The sequence below is a fragment of the Monopterus albus genome, unplaced genomic scaffold (assembly GCF_001952655.1).
Source record: "Monopterus albus unplaced genomic scaffold, M_albus_1.0 scaffold54.1, whole genome shotgun sequence".
NCBI classification, from domain to species: domain Eukaryota; kingdom Metazoa; phylum Chordata; class Actinopteri; order Synbranchiformes; family Synbranchidae; genus Monopterus; species Monopterus albus.
The window spans coordinates 1372124-1388437 of NW_018127934.1; the positions used below are offsets into that span (position 1 = coordinate 1372124).

General features: G+C 40.5%; 1 protein-coding gene across 1 annotated transcript in view; it reads right to left on the reverse strand.

Moving 5' to 3' along the window:
- Nucleotides 1-16314, reverse strand: part of ctnna2 (catenin (cadherin-associated protein), alpha 2) — a 387665-nt gene continuing 371351 nt past the window's right edge. The window contains exons 15-18 of the mRNA XM_020602097.1: nt 13417-13598; nt 12461-12566; nt 2568-2702; nt 1-1102 (exon numbers count right to left, since the gene is read on the reverse strand). Coding sequence (XP_020457753.1) covers nt 815-1102; nt 2568-2702; nt 12461-12566; nt 13417-13598 — 711 coding nt within the window. The 3' untranslated portion in view covers nt 1-814. The remainder of the gene's footprint in view (nt 1103-2567; nt 2703-12460; nt 12567-13416; nt 13599-16314) is intronic.

A 16314-nucleotide genomic window follows, 5' to 3' on the forward strand; every position in this document is an offset into this window, starting at 1 on the left:
TCAAGTTGAGGAATTTATTAGAGGAGGGTGAATATAAAGGTACTGTACGCAGGGATTTCTATTCTCTGAGCAAACCACAACTAGTCAAACCTTTCTCTCTATATTTATAGGCTACACAACTTCCAATCCAGGTCATCATAGTTAGTGATGTAACCATTAAATAAATGGAATATAAAAAGGCAATACATTAGACCATAAGTGTGTTTTGGATAAAACACCGTATGGATTATTATTAGGAACAAGGAAACTACTTAGATGCCAACAATTCCAGGTATTTTAAAGATAAGTTATTCCTAGCACTACAGGTTAACATTAAAGTTGAAAAAAGAAACAAAAGGGAGCATACCAACAAGGATATTTTCCCTTTACAATAATTCCTCTACTGAACCATTCAGGATTTCCATTCAGACAGTTTAAATGTGTATACAAGCAGCCAGTTGGTAGCACGTTAATGATATAGCTAGAATATCAACTGCCACAAATTTTTAAAATGCCACTCTTCTTCCTTTGATATGCTTCTTTTTTAACTTCTGAGTTTTCAAAAGTAGCTGTGTTTGGGTCTCACATATTAAGCTACAATACAACCGATACATAGTGTTGGGTGTGTGCCGGCTGTCTGTGAGCCACGAGGCCCACAGTCCTAACAGGAGGCACGGTGTGGCAGTTTAATATGCACTATAGTCCTCCTGAGGTGTCACCGAGCACACACAGGGCAAACAGAGGTGGGTTAACACAACGTAAGAAGGGACTTTGTCATCAACGTGTCACTGTCATGTTTTGCTGTTTTTCATGGGTAAGCATGACTTTTTTTTTCTTAGAAGGAGTCCATGGCCTTGAATTCACTGAGGGCCTGGACAGGGGAGATGTGTTTCTTCTGGGAGCCTCGCCGCACACGGGTCTGACACTCCTCGGGCTTCTCCCGTTTTACCAGCGGCTTCTTCTCAGGGGCCTTCATACGCCAAGACACCACAGGTGAGTTAACGGCCGCTGTTCCGTAAACCTTCTGGTACTTGGTGGAGGCTACATAAGATGCCTTTACAGTCAGCACCACTGCATTCATTAGATTCTTGGCCGCTTGGATCAGGGAGGTGGCACTATCCAGCTAGAAGAAGACAAGGACAGTGGGTGGGAAAGAAAAGAGAGACACAGTGGAGGTCACATCAAGGTAAAGTGCATATTAGCAACATACAATACCTAGGAGGTCTGGCAGTTTAGCAGGATAAAGACATGCCCCTCACTACATGACATCTTATTTTATCAGATCTTAATTAGCAGAGGCAGGGGTTAAGCATACCTCTGTCTCCTTCTGTTTTGTTTGGCCGACATTTAAGGGTCGCCAGCCAGCAGGCCTACGCATCATGCTAAGGGTTACAGAATGAGTCAACTACGCAGATTTAATGAGTGTAGACTCCAGCCGGCCACCATGAAAAGGTTTAATTTTCAGCAGGGTTTGCATATCTCATATGAGACAAACGCTAACACAGTCCTGAGGAACCATAAACAAATGTGTCAGCACAAGATGTAAGGAAACTCAAAGCTAAGATAAAGGTCAAGTCTGATTTAAATTAGAGAAGAGAAGGCAGCTAACAGCAAAGTTCTGTACAGACAGTAGAAGGGGAATCTATCAATTCTAATTTTTCTCTCCTGACAGAACATCTGAAATTTGTTTTGGGTAAATCTGTGCATACCACTGTATTGAACTGACTAGAATCATTCTTTGTCTTAGTTAATAAGGATGTTACCTCACTTTACTTCACTTCTTAAATAGTGGAAATGCTACAAATTTTAATTAAACTGTTTTTTAAATCAACATACAGTATACCATATATACCCCCCCCCACACACACACACACTAATAAAAAGAACTAAAATTTCATTGCATGATTATGTTTTATAAAAAAAAGGGGAATATTTTTTAGCTTTATGAAGAGATTAAGTCTCTTCATATGGTCATCTGTTTATAGAATTGTTATATTTTAACAAAAATGTAAACAAAGAATATACTGAAGGAGAGCAGACATTTTATGAGGATAACTCAGTTCAAACTAATCAATATGTTTCATTATAAATTAAACTTGGACAGAAGAATATGCAGCATCGTGTGTCCTTTTTATCTTTTGAGGAACAAAAGAATATCTTTCAACTCAAATACTTGATTATGTTCAATGGGAACAACATTTAATGTATATGTTCTGTACACTTAGGAAAGGTATTGATGCAAAAAACAGAAATGTCAAACACCGGAAATATGGGATAACTGACTGATTTTTAGTTTGAGCTGTGATAACAGGCTTCATGAAGCATGAAAAATACAAATGGAAAACGCCTGCAGTGCATCTTTCTGGTATCATTAGATGGTAATCCATCTGAAATAATTGCATGACCCTCAATGTGCATGACCCTTCATCTGGTCTCCCAAACGTCATCATGACCTGAAACTAAAGGGTTTGCTCACTCGATGTGCAGAGCATAAACATGGTCTTAAATTGACCAAGTCCAGTGATTCAAGCCAATAAGCATATATAGTGTATCACTGAATGTGGAGCCCTCCATATGAGCTGACTTACCCCTGACACGATGAGCTCTCCGCCCAGATTCTGAACCTCAGCCTTCACCTTGCTGCAGATGTTGAGCTGATGACAGTACAGAGCAATTCTCTGCAGGTAGGCCAGCAGATCCTGCTTGCACGCTGAATCGGGGCACTGAAGGGAAAAAGAAGCACATAGAAAAACACAAGTCAAAACCCACAAAAATTTAATCAAATAAAATAATAGCTGTAAGTGGTAGGGATGCTCCGATCCGATATTCATATCGGGTATTGGCGTCGATATGAAATAAAATTCTAGATCGGGTATCGACGACAACTGCCCCGATCTGAGAAAAAACATTTGCGCTGAGACTGCGCAGCATGTTGCATCATGCTCTCATGAATCAAATCAAAACATTTGCTAGGCAAGTTAACGCTGCGCTGAGACTGCGCAGCATGTTGCATCTTGCACACGTGGTGTGCTCAGTCCTCATGTGATCAAGCTAACAGCATGGAGCGAGGCAGAACATCCACGATCTGGAGATACTTTGTGACAGAAACGCCAATAAGTCCCGTCGCTGTTTGTAATATATGCAAGGTTAACGTTCCGAGGGGTGGCGGTAAAACGTCAAATTAAAGCACAACAAATTTAATAAAGCATCTACAGAGATTACATCCAAACGAGCACGCAGAGTTCAACGAGCAGAACAAACAAAAGCGAGACGGAACGAAGCAACTAACTTTGGAAGAGACAAAGGAAAGAACACAGACATTTCCGCCTGAAAGTGTGAAAGCAGTGAAAATAACTGAAATGATACTGAACTTCATTGTTTTGGATGGGCAGCCGCTTTCTGTCGTTGGAGACAAGGGCTTTAGACTGCTTATAAAACACCTGGAACCCCGGTACAACATGGGGAAGCGGAAATATTTATCCGAGACTGCTCTACCTGAACTTTACCGAAAACCATGCAAACACATCTCCGAAGAGATGAAGGATGTCTCTGAAGTGTCCCCTGTGTCGCTCTTAAGTTTAACTGCACGCTGGTTGGACGTGCGTCTTGTACCTCAAAGTGCCTAAATGCGACAAACTTTCGTATCAGCTGCTTTTGCACTGGATATGAAATTCCTTGCACTTTAATTTTGAAAGTCAAGCACAAGCTAGTGAAGTTGTGTTATTCAGCTGCTTTTGGATGTCAAATTACTCTTTGCACTCTGGTTCTGCTTTAATAAATAATTTAATGATGAATAATTTGTGAGTTTATTTTCTTTTTCAATGTTATCAGATTGTTCATGTAGAGCCCAATGCATTCCACAGGGATGCATACAGTTAATTAGGTAATTCAGCACTTTATAAAAATTTTACTTGGGTATCGGATCGGTACTCTGTATCGGCCAATACTGAATCCCAGGTATCGGAATCGGTATCGGAAGCAAAAAAGGTGGATCGGAGCATCCCTAGTAAGTGGCTGTTGGCTTATACTGGAGTGGCCAAGTGGCCAGGCATTCTTTCAAGGACGTGATATTTTTTATTAAGTTTAAAGACATTCTGTAATACAAAAATGAAACTGGTTGCACAAATATAATTTAAGTAAAATTAGCAGAAATCGAAGCTCATTTGCAATAGCTGCTCTTACTTGTGGCCTGAGTATGGAGCACATCCGACACACCTCTGGTTCGTCCTTAACACCATAACACTTTGTTTCAAAATCACCCCCTCATTTACCCTTTCACTTGCTATGTAACAGGCACTTAATAATTTCCTCTACACTGAGCAGTAAATTGAGATTTAGGACAGTTGTACCTCATCATCATTCTGCATTTTAATGGACAGTGTAGTAACATGCAACTATAATTTCTGCATCTACAAAATGAGACCCATTGTAAGGTTGTTGGCAGAAAGAGGTGTGCATGCTATGGTGGCCATTCATAATTTACTCAGACATTCAAATAATATAGCAGGTCAATATAGTGAATTTCCCATAGGTTTGGCTAGTCCAGGAGGTCAGTGTTATATTTTAGGTTAAACGTGGATAATCTGTGATGAACGAGGAGCCTATGTCAGAAACATCTGGTTTTACAGGTGAATTTTTTTTCTCAAAAAGGTTTGGGATAGAAAGTATCTGCTGCCTTGGTTTGTTATAAGACTCTATATCCGCCTAGCCATAAGACAAAGAACAACAATTCTAACTAAAACAATAGGGTTTCAGCATTTTGGGGTCACTAATTACCCTTATCTTCACTGAGCATGGAAGATGTTGCTCAACATCTTCTTTCTGTGTTGGCTTCATGCAAGTGGGAGTTTCAAAGGCACACTGAGTTAGACTGCAGGGTGTCAAACATGTTCATTTCACAAGAAGAAAACAGATCAGTCAATAATGACGGGACATTACACTTTTAATAAAGGGCCTGATCTGATCCTGCTGGCCTTTGTGCTACGTCAAAAGCAAAGAAACCAATCATACAGTACAGCAAATGGACCAACAGGGAATACAAGGACAGCCACCTCCAGTCTCCTACTATCACACAGTTTGCCTCTATTATTCCATCTGGAAGCCTTCCAGGAGCCAGCTATGGCCCACTAAGCCCCCAGTGGGTTAAGAACACTGCATCAGCTGCTTAAACACTGTGAGCATCATTCTGTAGCAACACCTTTCTTCTCGACATTAATATTAAACGCTCCTAACTAGGACATTCAGTAGCACTGTGTGGGGAAATGCACAGCTCATTTCCTCGTCTCGTGGGCTCGGGTAGAAGATGATGGCAAGTTAAACATCGAGCTGTGATATGAATATACCCCCTCCAGGACGTGCAGCTTTCCCGGCCACACATCCTCTCTCCTTTTCTCTGAGGAAAGGCCTCTCGTGCTATGACAAACGGTATTGATCGGCCACAAGTGCCCTTCAGTGTCGGTCACAAACAGCGTGTAGAACACAGTTTTCCTGTTGTCTGGTGAAATGTTTGTTTTTTTTAACCTAAAAATATAAATGCAAAGAGCAATTCAAGGGATGATTTACATTTATAGTTGCGGCCACTATCGAAGATGGACTTTCAACAACACAGTAAACAAGACCAGAGCGGCCACCGGCACGAGCTTCTACTCAGTAAATGCCACTGAATGTAGACTGAGGTGAAGCTACTAGCTCATAGAGCAGGCAGTGAGGCAGAGGCAAGCTTCTCCTTGGGCATTATCAATGCACCGCCAGTCCAGGGTAACATCACTACTAACTGCATTTCACACTGCTGGCACACACACCCACACACATGCCCATTGCTGCCCCGAGCAAGTCTGATGCAGACATGACACAATTGTTCCCTATTGTGCAGTTGACTAACAGTCCGTTTCTTTCACAGATTCCCTGTTGATGTAAATAAACTGTTTGGTCCATTACTTTGCCGAGCCCATTGAAGCTATCGCTTCCTGTCCATCAGAGAGTAACAGCATTCATTACAGAATAGTGAGCAAACAATGTGGTTCACTGCCTGGCTTTACTCAGACTTTCTGAAACTATATATAGACGGTGAAAATCTCCCTGTTGTTGTTGTTGTTGTTATTTCTTTTATTTATTTCATTCTTTTTTTTATTTATTTATTGCACAATTGGATTCAAAATAAATGAAACATGATGCTCCTGGCAGATAATTCAGGAAGATAATGTGACCTCTGGGACTGAGACGAGGGTGACGCACCATCAGACTGTGGCAGCCTGTCAAAACACAAGTCACACTTCACAGTGATGCTGCATTTATAAACAGGGTGAGACTGACCTTTCCTAAATTATTCAGTGTAAACAGTAGTAATTTTAGCCTGTTATTTTTTTCTCAACTTCACTTCTTTTGCTGTTTGCCTTTACTTAAAGCTTTTCTTAATCATTTGCATCGTTACCATATATTAAATAGCTAATAGTAGACAAAGAAAGGCATTTTGAGAGCAACAAGGATGCCATGAAGACAGCACAATGGCAGATTCTAGCTGACTGGACCGCTACAGTCCCTCTGATAATGAATAGTCACTTTCCAGTTACATCAATAAAGCTCGTAATCTCTCTATTTGCACATCTGGTCTCTGGCATCTCACAGACGACTGAGCATTTCTGTGTTCTATTAGATACTGAAACCACTGACATTTCACTACTGACTACTGTACCTAATGTTCTTGTTTTCTTTTTCCTTGTTATTTGTCACCATCTAGTATTTTGTACATTCTCAACAGAAAAATAGAACAACCTGAGTGACCCTCTGTTCCTATTTGTGAAAACCTTTCAAACATAAGCATAAACTTTAGTATTATCAAAAATACAAGGAATCTGACTCCAGCCCAATGGCCCCCTGATGTGCACAACAATACAAAAACAGAATAAAGCCAAAATCACAAGTAATAAAACAAAGATACATACTGTACATACATACAGTATATACATCATGTTCTTTGTTAAAATGATCTGAAATCTGGATCTGAAATCCGTCAATGTGTCATGGTGCAATGTACTGATCTGCAGACAGCCTGTGGGGTTTCTCTTAACATTTCTAAAGCATGAGCATGAACGGTAAAAAGTGGCAGGGTCAGAACTGGTGTTATAGTAAAGCCAATGTGAATGTTGGAGATAGCTGAACATTGACAAGAGTGATGTTACCAGCCTGACATGGTCAGGGTTTTTGTTCCTTTTTGTCTTTTCACCAGCCATGGCCTTCACCGTGTGCATAGGTTGTGAAGAGTGAAGCACAGTGTTTTGTCCTTCTCATACTGTTTCTTTGAAGGATCTGTATAATAGTGGTGAAACTATCAGACATGCCATGAAAAAAAAAATGCTTCCTTTATGTATTCAGGTTTTTAAATGGCATCCAAAGAAGGAAGAAAATTACATACTGTACATTATTACCGTCTGGCACAAAAAATATTGCCGCACTGGAATTTTAAAAATTTAGCAGCATATTTACCAACACTGATGATGTGAATGAGCCCAGCTGCAGATGCATTAATCTGAATACACCTCCACTTCAGATCTGTTGCCTGAAGGCTGCACATGTGGACCGAGAGGAAGTGCAGAAGAAAGTCTAAGTTTAAAGTGACTGAACTTAAATATGGCTGAAGAAATCAACAAACTCATTTCAAAATGGCAGTGATTATAGTTTCCTGCCAGTGAAATCATCTATTATTTTGTTCAGGAACTGAAGCATGGTTTGACCTGAAAGCCTGTAAAGGTCCCTCACATTCTCTTCTGGTGAGCGATGAGATTTACAAACACCTCCTCCTTCCACAAGCATGCTAGAAACTCTGACAATGTCTCAGATGACTAACAGCTGCCATGGTGAGAACAGGGGCCCAAACTTTACACCTGCTTTCTCCTCATGTTAAATTTCAGCCGTATTTCCCTCTGTTACAGCCGTGGTAAATCAGGCGCTGAGGGTATTTGTATCAGTGTCCATTCTCTCCTCTGTGACATTTGCATCCCTGAACAACAAACTACATGAGACCCAAGACACAAATTCCTGCAGTGCCACATTTCTTCTTTTTCTCTGGTGCAAAACCCCACTGTCACTCCTTAGTACATATGAATATATGCGATTTCACTGTTTAGTGCCAGAAAATGAGCCACAAAACCTGAGTAAATATCCCCTTATGTGTCAAGTGATATGAAGTAATACAAGGTACTGCGCCTTTTTAAAAAAGTGGTCATATCAGCTTGTATAAGAACCGGGACAAATAAAATGGAAAACCTATGTTGATCACATTGCAAACAAAGCAGGCCTTTCCCCCCTGCAAAGCTGACAATTCTGAAACTGACAAGATTTTCACTCAGCGACAGCACACGGTTTTGATGCTAGTTAACACTGACTCCTCTCAAGCCATCTCCTGTTAAACTGTACATTTGGTTTGTTCAGAGAAGCTCTTTAATTAGACATCAGTCACACTGATGTGTAGTAGAGGCGACGAGGGCTTTGCTCTTGTTGTTCTGCTCTCAGTGCGACAGACACTTCCGTTGTGACAGCTCAAGTGAAACCTAGAAGTCTGGCTGCTTAGCTTCAAACCTGTATGTGTTTAGCAGTATTTATAAGCAGTAACTTGATACTTTTACCCTGAGTGCCAGAGACAGAAAGTCAGAAAGTACTGAGACACACTAACATTGTTAGTTTAGTTCTTTTTGTGGGATTTATTGACAAAAAGAAAAATAACAAGATTTATCCTAAAATGTTTATTGTTTATAGCTTTATGTTTAGTCATACTTTATATAATATTACTCACTATAACATAACTACATGCTTGTACAGACATCATCAACAACCACCAACACAAGTCAATTTAAAGCCAGACGGAGCTGCAGAATTCCTCAGAAATTAAATGCTGCCTGTCTCGAGCAGAATGATACACACAGTACTGTTACATGTCACCGCTGCTCATAACACTCAACAATCAATGCATGACTCAGAATAGGTTGTTGAACAGCTGCCCTCCTTTATTTATGTTGTGTGTATAGCCTACTTAAAGAACGAAGCAGAGTAGTGAAAATGAAATGGGAGAAATCGAGTAAAAAAAAAAAAAAGGCGCTGCTGGAGTGAAATGGGGTGAGGTGCCTCGAGGGGTTTTTCCACGTCAAGTGCTGTGCTTAAATGACTATGAAAGAGCTTGCCGTCCTTCCAACCTTCCACGCAGAATTGCCTTCTGCTTCACAAGTGTTCATCAATAGAGCTGATGAGGAGTCTTGGGGACAAGGTTTGCTACTTAAGGGACCTGTCTGAAAACAGTCGAAGGGCCTTTATTGTCACTGTCAAGCCACAGAGCTCTTGACAAGCACAGGTTACCGTAATGTGTGAATGCAAAGTACTTGTCCAGAATAAAAAGACATAATCAAGGGCATGTTATCTGTCGTGCAATTCCATTAAGATGCCTGAAAAAAGTGAAACTTTTTTAATAACTCATTCCATTTACCATTAACAGATGCCCCATGTCCCACATGACAAGACTTTTATATTAAAATACATGCTGGAAATGAAAAGGTCCTCAAGCCCGGCTTTAGTTCCCGAAGAGAGCAATGATGTTGCTGGTAGTGTAACAGACGGCCTTGAATATTCAGTAAACACTGGTCTAGGAACCATTTAAGTGACAATTAAAAATGGCAAGCCACCTGCTCTTTTCATTACAGCAACTGTTGATTCAGACACAGGCTCTGCCACTGATTTGCCATGTGACAGATTCACTCCCACCTAAACCCTGTTAAACACTGATCATCACTCAGCATCCTACAAGCCAAGAAGTGAATACACAAGCACACAAACAAGTTCATGCGTGCTCTGTCCTAGATCCTGCTTTAAACAACACACATAAGCCATGATGCAGACTGAGACCTGCTTTCTGAGACTAATGTTCTCACACATGGAAACATGGTACAATATTTATATACAAGCTCCACACAGATTTAAACTCCTACTTTTCATCCTTGTGTTTATGGTAATTACTGCATAATAAACACAGCTATGAATTCCGAGCCTAAAACCTGAGCAGGACAGTGTACCATGAAAACAGTGGCACTTTTCACTAAAGATGCCTTCGGTTAGTTAAAAGCTTAGCATTCGAGGCTACCAGGCACTCTGAGCTGTGCTAACAGTGGCTTGCCACTAGATCATTGTGCAGTCACAGGATAGGAAGGACAGGATAGGAAGTAAATGGTAAAAATCATCTCTTTACACTGGTAATATGCACCATCTGTGACATATTTGCGCACTTGAATCCAACCACCTCTACCTTTGATTATGAACATACAGAACTCTGTGTGCGTCACTCCTCCAGCATGAATGTGAAAGGATTCTAAAGCTAAATGTTTGTTCAGATATTAGTGATCAAGGCTTGGAAAACTTTTATTGTGGCTGGCCACACAAAATGGTGGAAATCCACAGGTGAGTGGTCCAAATGGTTACAAAATGTTCTGAGTGCATGCAGCAAGAAAAACAGCCAGCCCACAGTTAAGTCCACTCTTACTGGAATACAGGTAGGAATATTTCAACAGAACTCAACAGGACGATAAATAGGTATAATTTCTGTCTTTCAAGACGTAGGTAAGTGGCAGGTAGGCATTCGCTGTCCTTATAAAACCACAGCATCGTGACTGATTAGACGAGCAGAACAAAGCAATATCAGGGTAATAATGGTTCATAGCCTGATAGAGGTGCTAAGGGAAAGCAAGACAGGCGGGGAGGAGGTAACTACCAGGAGTGAAATGCTGTAGATCATGACACTGGGTAAATATTTGAAATAAATTTAGCTGAAAGTTAAGCTGTAGATTGTGAAACAACACTTTACTTTTTTGGTGTAAAACTGCTTTATGTCCAAACCAACAATTTTCAAACAGTAAGAAACCATTTTCAAATGGACTTTTTTCTACTGTCTTTTACCAAAGCTTCTATAATCTAACACAGATATATGTATAGAAACAATGGATCAAATGAGTACATATACAGTTGCAAGAAAAGTAACGGCACTGTTTGCAATTTCCTAGTTTTCTGGATAAATTGGTCATGAAATGTGATCTGATCTTCACCAAAGTCACAAATATCAACAAACACAGTATTTCTAAGCTGATAAAACACAGTCATGACCTTTCATGCCTTTATTGAGGAAATTTATTGAAGTCTGCCATTATTTTTTCTTGTGACTGTAGGAGAAAAGGGCTTGCTCACAGTGACAAAGTCACAGATAATTATTACCACACAGTGCAGTTTTCAGCATCTTTCAGTTTATCGTTTTGGATTTGTGGCCCATAATTTTACTTTTTTAGACTTGTCTCACTGCTCTCACCAGTACTGTTTTCCACATAAGCCAGGCTGCTATTTTCAGCAAAAAACCTTTGTTAAACCAACTATATACTACTGTACCTGCTCAGCAGCAAACGGGGAAATGGGTTTCAAGTTAGTGACTGGCTGGTGAATTTAATGGAACATCTATATACTACATTATTTTTTTTTTCAGGTATTAGTTCAGCCAAACAAGCACTGAAATAAATGTGAATACTGGACTTTATCTGTATCAGCTGGATGTGTACCTTTTAAGTGCTGGCCAGTACTTTTAAGGTAATATATGTCAGTGTCATGTGGTCAACAATTAGGTTTAAAAAATAATAATAATTTCTAGTTATCTTCATGGATATCCATCCTCATGTACAGTACAGAAAATATCTGCTTTGTCTTAAACCACAAAATAATAAGTGACCTTGTTTGAAATTTGGGTAAAGCTGATCTTTTTTGGTGATCATGTGTGCAGGGCCCATAGTAGATGTCGGATCAAAGCGGGTTTGATAATTGTGATTAAAAACAGCACTGAAAAAAACCAATGATAAATATTCCAAGGGTTTGCTAACTAACAGCAGATGCAAATAGACTGACAACAGGCTGCCTTAATAAATCCGCAAGTCATGTGCTTAAGTTTATTTCCAATGCTTATTAGAGATGGATGAAATCAAAAAGAACATTATGCATTATGCGGAGTGCTGCTGGCATTCTGAAATACCTCCCACTTCATTTGCTACGCAGTGTACACACCTATTTCTTTTCACTCCCATCTTCCTGTGGCACAGCACTGATTGATTAGATACCGAAAATGGTCTGTCAGCGTGTTTTTGAGAGGCACTCACCTGATAATGAATGCAACACCTTGCTTGGGAGCTAATTATATTAGAGACACAACTTGGTTCTGCTGTCTTGCTTTCTCAGTGTTGGCCCACTGGGAGCTGAAGTCATGCAGCAACGAAGCCCACCACTCCAGCTGGGCTTGTCGATGCCCACATTAATGATTTCCAGTGGCTATGCCCACTTACCCTAACCCAAAATTTGCTTCACCGCCAGCTGCGATAACATAGTCAGATATTTTCAGACTGACAGAAACGACAAAATAATAATAATAATAATAAAATGAAACTGACAGAAACAAATGTAGTTGCAGAGCTACCTGATCTGCGACAGCGCGAGCCAATTTGTCCATCCTGGAGCCAGCCTCCGCAATCTTCTTAGCCGCGTTGATCACATCTGAGGAGTTTTTCAGGGGGCCTTTGCCTCTGGGAAATTTCAAGGAGTGAGACAAAAAGATAGGGGAATATGGGTTGTGTTGCAGGGACAGTGGACATGCATCGCTTTCCTTTAAAGACTGAGCTCATCCCTCTGTCACATAAGCTTGTATGGCACCAAATTTGCTGTGGCTGGTTGCAGGAATCAACCAACAATACAATACTTCCCAGACAATGGGAATACCTTTATCCTTACTGTGTAATAGAGATGTGCTTTGAAGCAAATGATTTATGTTATTAAAAATACAACAGGAGCAGAGGAGCTTCAGAATGAAATAAAACAGGGGAGGAAAATAATGGCCAAAACTGAGCCTGTGTTCTGCTTTGTGTTTTCTGGATGTGTCAGCAGGGGGGAAGGTTAATGTGGCTACAGTATGGCTGGCTGTGGTAAGCGTCAGTGCCAGGCTGAAGTTTCCACTAGTTTATTCACACCAGTCTGAGTCACTGGGGTCAATACAGGGTAATAATAGTGCAGTCACAGCACTGCAGGCATAATCACTCATGACTAAACACCAATTGCTGTGTTTTATTTTTTAATTTTAAATCTTTTTGGTTTGTTCCATCCCATATAATTGTGGAGTGGATGAAAACTCCTTACACGAGACAGATAATCATCAGGCATTAGGGATTTCCAAGATATGTAGAGCCCAGATGGAGTACACTGAGAGGAAAGCTGGTGGCTTTTAGTAAACATAATACTGTAAATGTAAACAGATGATCTATTACAGTGTATCTTCAAAAAACAGTGATGCTATGTAATCTGATCTCAACGACGGTTGTCTGAGTAACAAACAGTTTAGAACTAGGGGTGTTCATGTTTTTCACATGGTGCGACTTTTACCTGGTGAAGTCTGTCATCTCCATCATGATCATACACATCTGCTTGGCCAGCACGATGATGTCATTTCCATTGTCATCCCATTTGGCCACTTCTGCATCTAGCTTGCACTTCTCCTGTCTGAAGCTCTCCACCTGCTCAGCAATCTTGGCCTTCTCCTCCTGGGGAAGCTGTGCCATGATGGCCTGCAGGCAACATGGGAGTATGGAGGAAACAAAAGCATTAGAGTTGGAGAAGGAGGCTGTTAGGGGAGTATATTTGAACAGAATAAATTGGGAAGATGACTCAGAATGAGGGAAATTCCAGAGGAGAGAAATTTAGGTAATGAAGGGAGAGAACGATAGGGAAATGAGGACAGGGATGAATAAGAAAAGGGATTAGTTGAGGAGAAAGAGTACAAAGGGAAGAATGTAAAGGTGAAAGTTGTGGCACCATTTGTTCAATTTTGTGTGTGTGTGTGTGTGTGTGTGTGTGTGTGTGTTTCAATCCACCTTGCAAAACGTCAACATTAATTTTAGAGTCTGTCTGTCCCGGCTCTTCTGAAATGCTTCAAAATAAAGTTCCAAATCTTACATTTAATGACTGGACCTTTTCAAACCCCTTGACATCTTATACCCATAAAGAGCCAATCCATTTTCGCCTTCAATTTTTTCCTCTATGAGAATACATTTTCTTTCACAGCGCCCTTTGGGGGTCAGGTTCAAAATGGCATAAATCTTACAAGGTCACAGGCGCAGAAAGGATTCGGTATTATTTGGGAGATAAATGTATAATTACCTTGCTTCTTAGACCAGAGAATGAATAATGCATTTGTTCAACATTATGTCAGGGAGGTGAAATGGAAAGAAGAGTAACCTGGTCTCCATTAGGTTGATTCTATTGACTCAAGCGGTGGAAAGAGAAAACGAGTACAGTTTAAAAAAAAAAAGTAAAAAAGTCACTATTGTTTTTTTAACCTCATCTATTATTGACTGCCCTCCAAGAATTGCTATTCTCTTAATGAAATAATCGCCCTTGTCCTCCCTTTCCCTCTCAGCAAAGCTGGTGTGGGGTGAGCTCAGCGAGAAAGTGCATTACTTTGCTCATGTCTCCCGGTAGATGTGTCAGGAGGAAAATAAACACAACCAATACAGATGACTTGTCATTCTGAAATCTTTCAAAAGAAAAGAAGTAGGAACAGAACGGGAGCTAGCAGTGAAATAGGAACAAATTGAAATTACAGACAGAAACAGAGAAGCACAGAGGCACAGCTTTCTCATCAGAGGCCAATAGATATATCCATGAGCTCTGGCCTTCTGATGACTCTGAGCAGAGTGTTGCAAAGCTATGAAGGCAGTTAGCTTGAAAAAAAAAAACAACAACACACAAACAGCATAAACAAACAAGGAAAAATGAGCCCTCTCAAGCCCTGTGTAGATTTCCTCTGCTGCTGATGCCAAGACACACAAACAACAGAGCAGCAGCAAATCCCATTAAACAGCATGTGGGGTGAAAACACTGTGCCCATTTAAAACAAATACCAACTTAATATGTATTTAGACTGCACTATAAGGAATCAAAGACCAGGTGTTCCAGCAGGGGAAACTTCTTTGCACTTTGCAGGTATGCTTGGTGGTATCATGATGAATTATGGGTCTCATACAGCAGCCAGTGGCTGTGGAGCCCCTGCAACACTGTTTATTAAAACATCTAGAGTGTCTGTCCATCCACAAGCCAAATAATCCTCCATAGTTGTTTTTGAGCATAATCAGGTCCTTCATGCACATAGTGATACAAGTGGTGACAGTTACTGCTACTGCTACTGCTGCTGTTCATATTGCATTTCATAAGCCTCGGCTCCACCCCAGCATCCATCTGTAGGCTCTGTATATACAGGATGTTGCACTAGTTAGCTATGTTAGTAGCATATTTCCCAGCTGCTCTGTTGAGCCACTGTGGTTGTTTCCTTGGGTTGAGACCCTACAAAGTAGATGTCAAATATTAATTTCAATCACACAAGAATCCACTTAGTTGACTGACCAAACTTCTATTCCTGCTTGTCTTATATAACATAACACTTCCATCTAAATGTTAAGAAGGTTTATGTTTTTTACAACTGTAACCTAAATTCAAACCACTCAGAATAATAGTTATTTATAAATAGCTACAAAAGGCATTTAAGGGTGCTTGTGCTCTCAGCTTGTGGTTCTGGGTAGTCAGTGGCTCCCCATGGTTTGCTGAGTAGATGTTCATGTTAAATGCAGCCAAAAATATAATGTGGGCATTTCTGTACTGTAATTGCTGCCTAATCAATAGCGAGTGCCACCAGCCAAAGGTCTCTGACCTCAGAACTTCAGAGTGGTCGTTAGCATATTTTTGCTACTCACATTGTTCCTGCACGCAACTGCTGGCAGATTAACTATTCACTTCATTCATATAATCACACTGTACATTGTGCTGCCGGTTTCAAAATGTTGAATAAGCCGTGAGAAAGATTATAGCTATGGCCTTCCTTTGCAACAAGTCGGATAACGTATGTAAACTGAGAGTCAAAGTAATTCAAGGTATGGCTATTTCTGTAAGTGCAATCAAAAATGTTTTCCCTCTTCCTCTGCACATAAGAGCTGCATTAAAACAAGATGAACTGCTCTCTCAAACAGCTAAAGAGAACAAAAAGTCTCTTGAAGCTCAACAATTTCGATTGAAAATTCTTTTAATAAATAGGGGAGGTTGGGGAGAGAAAGTGAGGGGTTTGTTTGGTATTCCAATTCACAAATTGGTGTGACAAAAGTGAGAGAGCATCGGGGAGGAAGCGTCAGAGAAAAAGACAGGGGGGTTCTGAACACAAAGGAAAGCTACAGAAGGGGGGTAAACACATGAGCCAATTGGGACGTCAGGAGAGCAAGAAGGAACTTGGTGAAT